The sequence below is a fragment of the Dendrobium catenatum genome, unplaced genomic scaffold, assembly GCF_001605985.2.
Source record: "Dendrobium catenatum unplaced genomic scaffold, ASM160598v2 original_scaffold_189877, whole genome shotgun sequence".
NCBI classification, from domain to species: Eukaryota; Viridiplantae; Streptophyta; class Magnoliopsida; order Asparagales; family Orchidaceae; genus Dendrobium; species Dendrobium catenatum.
Window position 1 is genome coordinate 92,408 of NW_021508295.1, and position 8,728 is coordinate 101,135.

Sequence of the window (8,728 nt, forward strand, 5' to 3'; positions counted from 1 at the left end):
CACTTAAAAAGTATTAATCAACAAACATAAAAAAAACAAAATAGGAAATAATAAAAAGTTTAGAATAAAATAAAGTATTTAAATATATGTTTCAAATTAATTCAATTTTCATTGAGGAACAATAATTAGCATTCAGTGGCACACAAAAAATATTCTCTATTTATATTAGCACCAAGTTAAAGTTGAATCTAAAATTCATGCCTACTTAAATATCAAAAATATGTCAATAAAGCTCCAACACACTTACATATCTTATCTAATCTAGATATGACATGAAACAACTATATGGGCATTCATAAGATAGATGGACTAACATATTTTATAATAAATCTCAATGAGCTCAAAGACATCATATACATCACATTAATACAAAATCTTTGACGCTATAAGAAATACCCTCGAAGCAAAATAAGTAAGATGCATTAAAATCCATGTTCTAATGAAACAACATAAAGTGACAAATAATGCTAAAAATATCCTTCATGTTAATTTGATATGCTAACTACTTTTGGATTAAAAGATTTTCTTTAAGAAAATGGCTCTTTAGAACAAGCAAAATATATTAAAGCATACATCCAAATTAAAAATGAAAAAATATCCCTAACAAAGTGAACAACTACTTTTTGAAGTACCTTGAAAAATGAGTTAAAACAATAATATTGGATGCCTGTCCAATTATGGCAGAAACTTTATACTTCGCTTGAGGTATAGACTCAATGCATTCACAGTATTTAAAAATAAAAAAGCATAAGTTTCTTAAACTTCACTTAAGTGAAAAGTGTGGGCTTCAAAGGTCAAAGCAAAAGCTCCAATCACATTAACATTCAAGCTCATAGTTTCAAATTATTTTAGAAGAGCATCAATTGGATGAAAAAAAAGCATTAGAGTAATTGTTCTTAAAAAAAACCACCAATTAAAAAATGTGAGCTAAAGTTGCAAGAAACTTACATATATATGGCATCTTGTTTGCTTGAATCGGTATAAGTATTGTTGTAGTATCTCTAAAGATTCCTAAAAAGTTCTTGAGACTAGGTAGCTACCTTCCATTGACTTCTTCTATTACATAATATTTGCAATTACATAACATGAGGAAATACATGATAAAACAGATAAATAACATATGAACATAGCTATGAGGACACAAACCTAATCAACAAAGAAATAAGCATACACATATGCCTGAAACTAATGAAAAGAGTAGAGAAAGAGAACAACATCAATTTTTCAAAGAATGAAGAAATATTCTTAGATAATAAAATATGCTAAACGCTATTTACTAAAAGATTTTTTACATCTAATCCAAACAAGTAAAAAGTGTGAAAATCCATAACATTATATGTTGTGAATGCGTCTTACTTAATAAAAATCTTGTAGCAAAATCTATTGCAGGAACATACCTTGTTATGAGAAAAAAAATCACCATATTGTAAAGCAAATGTATCACAGTTTTTCTCATATAGGTCCATCACATCATCAGATAAAGGAGAACCCAAATCAAAAATTGGAACTTTAATAAACCCCAAAAGATGCAGCTGCTGGAAAAGGGAAGCTATACCATAGGCAAAGTGGGCTACATTTTTTTTGGTTGAGACAATCAATACAATTTGAATGAAGCAGACCATTTTGATGCATAGATTTTTTTCCAGAAAACAGGTTTATTCCACAATGCTTTCTATTGTCTTTCTCATATAGAAAGTAGATTTCCACTTGTTAACTTTCTAGCACCGATCTCAATTGATGATAGAAACACAAACTTTTCTATAATTATTTATTGATCGATTCCAACCATCTCCACTCTTGTGACACATTACATCTAAGAGCAAGACTTCATTAGAACATTAAATTCATTGTCCCTAATCTCGCAAAGCTTAAAATGTGAAATTGACTATAAATATTCATATTTTTCTACTCAATAAATGATGCTTTTATTATATTCACGGTGAAGCTTTATTTTTTCAAGTTTTTACTGATGGGATCTAGTTTGCTTGCGGATTGTTCAACTAAAGATAGTTTTTATTGTCTTTGGTTATACTGTTTGTGTTGGCATTTGATTTATTTGTTGTTCTTCTCTTTAAGGGGTGTTTCTGGGTATTACTTGTCTGATTGATGATTGAATTTTTTTGATTGACTTGGTTAGAAAATATTAGGAATGACCTTTCTTTATTAGATTTAAACGAGAATTTGAATTTTAATATGACCCAATGGAGAAAAAGGATTCATGTAGCTAACCCCGTAGTGGGATAAAGGCTTGATGTTGTTGTTGTTGTTGTGTTTATTTATGTGTCTTCCACATGTTTGATATCTGTGTCATTTTATTTGTGTTTATCAAACTCAATCCTAGCTAGTGATTCCAGCCTTCCACACAAACAAGTGGCTTTTTCTAACATTTGTTGTATTAGAGTAGCCTTGTTTTTTTAACAAACGTAACCTTCAGAATTTAATATACAAATATGCTGTGCTAGATGTAAAATTATCACTTATAAACACAGTGGACAAGTTGTTTCGAAAGTGCCTTGTCCATGGTAATGAAACCATGGAGAATATGCAAATGCAATTTAAGGTTCTGTTATGATACGCCAGAATTTCAAAAGCAAAGCAAAAGAATAGCACATGCTTGTGTTAAATTCAAAATTTGGTTTAAAAAAATTCAAATTTTAAGTATACTAAACAACAGCTGATAATGGAACCAAGAGAAAAGCCGAGAAAACTCACTCAAGTGACGGAGCCAAAAAATTTTCATAGAGGGGTGTCCTTTTTTTTAATCCCTAAGCAATTTCAAATGAGAAAAAGGTTTCAAAAGAAACATCAGCTTTTTTTAAACCTAAACAAAAAACTAAAGACTAAAACGGAATTTTTTTTAACCTAAACAAAAAACTAATTGCTAAAACAGAGAAAAAGCTTCAAATGAGACATCCGCTTTCCAAACTTCAGAAAGCATCTAAACTGAAACTATGCAACCCGCACATGCGTTACTAATCAAAACCAAATTTACAGCAAAAGCATAAAGGCACATAGAACAATTTTTAACAAACTAACAAAACAATATCCTTCAAGCATAGCAACCATTTTAAGCAACTCCAGCTCAAAATTAGTTTGTTTGTGGAGGATAAATGAGAGAGAATGTGAGGGAACTGACCGACCTTTTCTGAATGAGAAGCTGCCCTTCACAAGTCCCATCGCCCTTTCTCGTATCACCACCACTTCTTGCGCAGAGGCGAAGAGACGAGCAAGGGCTTCTTGTGCCGAGCCAGAGTTTTTGAGGCTGAACACAAAGACGAGCTTCGTGCGCCGTGCGAGAGCTTCTGAAGCCGAACACAGAGGCGACAAGACGATCTTCCTGCTCCATGCAAGAGCTTCTGAGGCCGAACAGCTTAAGTATTAGGGCAAGGGAATATCGAACGGCCCAAAACCAAAACACCCGAAGCAAGTGCATGTATAGATTTTCTTTCGGAGGGGGGCCCTGCCCCAGCGGGACCCCGCTTGAATCCGTCGTTGCGGCTTCGAGACCTTCGATGAGGACTGAGAGAGTTTGAGAGAAACCCAAACCCTAGGCCCCACCCACCTTCGATTCGTCGCAGCAGCCACACCATCGTTTCCGGCGTGATTCGAGCTGAGAGAGAGACCAAGTCGCTACTCTGCCTTCCCCTAAAACCTTCGGCTTCAAGCAGAAAAGAAAATAAAGAAAGATTTTGTTCGGTCATCTCTGCCATAGTCGCACTCTTAGGGGCTGTTTGGTTGACTGAAAAAGAAATGCGGTCTAAAGTAAAAGCAATGTAAAGTAAATGTAATGCATTCTGAATATTTTGAGTCTGTTTGGTTGTCTGCAAAATAAACGCAGGTGAATTGTTTCCGTTGTTTGGTTAGGTACATCTAGAGTAAAGTAAAAACATTATTTTTAATAATTTATTTTGATATTATAATTAGTGCATTTATAAAAACATTGTTGTTATAATATTAAGTATTATTTTGTGTTATAAACTTGATGCCTGTATTCAAGACCCCGAGAAAGCTCAAAGAACCAGAGGGAGATGGAAGGGAATTTAATTCAAAATGGGACGGGGACTCACTCCGGCGGAAGTGTTGTTCTCACCGTAGGTTTGGACTCTGCCTCCACCAGTACTGATCTCGATTTAAGTTAAATCCCACTTGAATCGGTACACTAACCTCGATTTAAATTAAATTAGTAGATACTTCTAAATACATTTGAATTTTACTCATCCATCCTAACTCATGATACTTCACAAATCCTATTTTAGATTTCTCTTACGAATATTACTTGCAGAAAATAAGCCACTTAATCAAAACGGTGAGTATACAAATAGTTCCATCAAAATATCAAATTACAAAGGAACATATTAAAAAAAAAGTAATAGACAATCTTAAAAGCTCGACACAAGATTTCCATCAGATCAAGCGCAACGAACATTTTTTTCCATTACCAAAAATAGATTTTTAAAACACCTTACACTACTGTCTTCTTCCAGGAAACAACAATAAAAACACTGAATTAAATACAGATCGACGAAAAATAACAAATTCCCAACCTAATCCTTCTTCGCAGCTTTTGTCTTCTTAGTTGGCGACTTCGGCCCTTTCGCATCTTTAGCTGCAGCATATTTCTTAGGAAGCAACACAGGGTTGATGTTAGGTAACACCCCTCCATGGGCGATTGTCACACCAACAAGAAGTTTGCCAAGCTCTTCATCGTTCCTTACTGCAAGAAGAACGTGCCTTGGTATAATACGGTTCTTCTTATTGTCCCTTGCCGCGTTTCCAGCCAACTCCAAAACCTAGAAACAGATCACAGATCGAACCTTACAAGCCCAAGATCTGAATATTAATACAGATGAATGGAAAGAAATTTACCTCGGCGGCGAGGTATTCGAGCACGGCAGCTAGGTAAATGGGAGCACCGGTACCAACGCGCTGAGAGTAACGGCCTTTCTTCAGGAAGCGGCCGATACGGCCTATGGGGAACTGGAGGCCGGCTTTGACCGACCCTGAAACGGGCTTCTTCTTCGGTGTACTAAAAAAACACTGTTGTTCTCACCGTAGCTTTGGACTCTGCTTCTCGGCTCCCTTGTCGGACTTCGTTCATTCGCGCGAGAGCGACAGGCCGCAAGGATCGCTCCTTCGTTCCTTTCCTTCGTTGCTATTCGATTTCGGCTCCCTCTTGGCTGTTCGACTTCGCTCTTCAGAGGAGGGCTCGTCCTGTTCTCGAGCGAAGAATTTCAAATCCGCTCAAATTGAGCGGCTTTCAAAGTCGTGGGATACGCCTCCTGTAATACACGCCTAATGCTTCGGAAGATTTCCTTTTGTTCCATTCAAAATTAACCAAACAACCGAATTTAATAAATACATATATTTATTTTACTTTACCCTCCTAATTCAGGCAACCAAAGAGCCCCTTAAATCGATAAATTAGTTTGGCTTTCTTGCTGCCGTCATTTGACCTAAATGCCCTTATAGCCGTTACTTACATCTACAATATTTGAATATGCTGAAAAAATAAAAATTATTTTTTACATTTAAAAAAAAATATTAATGTATGTTTTAATAAGTGAACTATTAATTGGATAAATAATAAATTAATATGAACTCATATTTTAAAATTTTAAATTAAAAAAAATTATTTAACTATTGAATTTAAATAATCTTAATTTTAAATTAAAGGAAATAATTTTTTAAAAATTATTATATTTAAAACTTGATTTTTTTTATTTAAATTAATTTATAATATTTTTTACATTTTTTTGTTATTAAATTTGATTTTAAAATAATTTTAAATCAACTTTAAAGGGTGGCAGCGTTGGCGAGTGCGGCAATAGCAGAATGCCATGTGACGTGATTAGATTGGAGGGATTCGACCGCGGCCAATCATTAGATGGCGGTACAATAATTAGAGTGATGTTGATGATTGGGGAAATGATACAGCGGGACGCGGTATCACTTAAACCACATCGGACGGCGTGGCAAGCTGTCTGATCTTCCACCTTATGAAACAAACATCTCAGATTAGATCCTGCTGTCTGATCTCACGGAGAGAGATCAGGCGAAAGGATTTTAATCCTGCGGTCTAGATCATGGGCCTAGATGCCGCTGGATGGAATGAATGACCGTTAGATAAGATCCATGGTCGGACGAAGCGCATTAAGGCTATATCCGAACAGTTGATCATAAGATCAACGATCTATATCTTACATAGTTGGAGGGTTACGTAAGTTAAGCCCTATAACGAGTTTTGTGACTAGTTTGCTCGATACACTCAATTATTTCAAGTGAAATTTTTAATACAAATCAAAATCATGAACAAGAAATCTGGGGTATTAATTTTATAGCCTAAGATACATTGAATCGAAAGCTATTTAGCCTAAGTTCCCTAAACTAGGGTTAAACTTTTTACCTTGGTTAAGGGACGGTTTAATGTGATTAAGATAGATCTGAATTTATTGTCTGTCCACGCTTATTTCCCCTAAAGACTTCGCGACCAGAAGGGATACGGATCGAGCTTTATGAGGCTTGGACGGACTTGAGCTTGAACTCTCCGGAGGTGTGTTTCCGGTGACTTTGACCGGTCAGATTGGAATAGGAATATATGGAGGAGAAGCTTAGGGGCTTGAATGAGCATAGAGCTTAGCTGAAGGGGTTAGAGTCTGGAGACAGAGAGTTAGGGTTTAGAATGAGAGATGTTTTAGGTCTCTTAGCCCATTCAAACATCCCTGGATTGAATGGGCAGCTAGGATCCACTTGGTAGGTTTTTAGGATACTGCCACGTGGCCTGGCGGTTGTTAGGAGCATGAGGAATCAAGGACAATAGGACATCCTACGTGTAAAGGCTATTTTGTCCCCTTGAGGGCATATGGAAATAATTTAAGTCATTTGATCTTAATCCAATGGTTGGAATCAGCTCAAGAATGTTTTAGAAGAAGTCTTGGCATCTAGCATTGAATGGGATTTGGGTTTAATGGATTTGAAGGGTTTAAGTCATTTGGGTGTTACTTTGACCCTCCATTGACTATTTGACCAATCAAAGGGTCAAGGTAGCTGATGTGGCATGTAAGGTGGCACCACTCATTGGATTGAAAGATGGTCAAACCAAGCAATTGGAGTTTGAGGTAATGTAAGAGGTTTTAAATAGGTTTAACCAAGTCAAAATAACTTGACTTGGTCAAATGAACCATGCATGACTTGATTTCAAATGAGTTTAGATATATTTGAATCATAATTTGGAATGGAATTGAAGATTTGAATATGTAGGTTTTATTGGATTCAAGGGATTGAACCAAGTTGGCTTGAGTTGACCAGACTCGGGCTTAGTTGACCAAGTCAACTAGTGATTGGGTCAAAGGTCTAATCAAGTCTAAATCACTGAGTGAAGTGATCAAAAGAGTTTGACATAGTTTTGAATGTAATTGAGGCTTGATTCAAAGTAGAAAAGTTTAAGGGTTTGAACTAGTCAAACTCAGGTTGACCTAAGGTCTGGGGAAATGTCCTAGTGATCCCATACAAAAATGAGGTCAACAAAGATTATAGGTATGAATCGAGGTACCTTAGAGACTTGATTATCGAAGATCCTTCTATTAAAGTTAAAACCAGACATTGCATTGGGTAAGAGATTAGTCATACCACATTTATCTCTATGGCTGAACCTACTAGTGTATATGAGGCCGTAGCTACTAATTTTTGAATTATAACTATGCAGGAATAACTAAATCAATTTGCTATAAATGATGAATGATACTTAGTATCTATATCATATGATTAGATTGTAAATATTTAATTATAAATTAAATAACTATAGATCAATAGTGAGAAATAAGGCAAGAATGGTACCAATGAGATAAAGCCAGATAGAAGGAATAAATAAAAAAGAAACATTTCCGCAAATGTATGATTAGAGGCTATAAGATTGTTATTATCATTTACATATTTTAAAGGATTTAAATTATATCAAATTGAAGTAAAAAATTATATATTTAAATGGAGTGATTAAAGTGGATGTATATGTTGAGTAGCCCCTTAGATTTGAAAGCACTACATTTTCTGATTATGTCTACAAGTAAAATATATATATAGTATGTTACAATAGACATGGCACATTTTTATTGGATAAAAGCCATTTGTAAAAGGGATTGTTGTTATTGCATTATTTATTAACAAAATGAAGTCTAATATACTAATAGTACAAATAAATGACACTTTATGTGAACAATTATCATCTTATATAAGCCATAAGTTTGAAATGAGTATGACGGTGAGATGACCTTTTGATTGAAAAGCACATTAGGAACATGACAATTTATTAGACATTTATTATTTTCTTAAGTGGAAAATCCTTTGGAAAATTGGATTAAAGTTTATGGGGTTAGAGCCCTCCAAATGAGTTCAAATTTGGAGAGTTGACACTAGAGACATGTCAATCAATATGAAATTGATAGACCTTGAATCGGATGTCAAAAGACTAGGTTTCAAAATGATGGAAAATCACCTAGAAAGGCTTTAGGACCTAAGTCTTTAGCCTAAGGGTTCTGGGTTGGATTGAATTAAGATTTGGATTGAGCCTAAGGGTAGGAACTAGGAAGATCCTAGGATCTAGAACTTAGGGATGAATTAAAAGTGACCTCATACAAAAATGAGGTCAACAAAGGATAACAAATTTTATTTTCCACTTAAGAAAATAATAAATGTCTAATAAATTGTCATGTTCCTAATGTGCTTTTCAATCAAA

At 34.9% G+C, this 8,728-nt stretch overlaps 1 protein-coding gene across 1 annotated transcript in view; it reads right to left on the minus strand.

The window, feature by feature from the left end:
• The window catches only part of LOC110114797, a 49,324-nt gene extending 45,660 nt beyond the window's left edge, over positions 1-3,664 (minus strand). Inside the window, exon 1 of the mRNA XM_028692392.1 lies at positions 3,141-3,664. Coding sequence (XP_028548225.1) covers positions 3,141-3,433 — 293 coding nt within the window. The 5' untranslated portion in view covers positions 3,434-3,664. The remainder of the gene's footprint in view (positions 1-3,140) is intronic.
• Between the last annotated feature and the right edge of the window lie 5,064 nt (positions 3,665-8,728).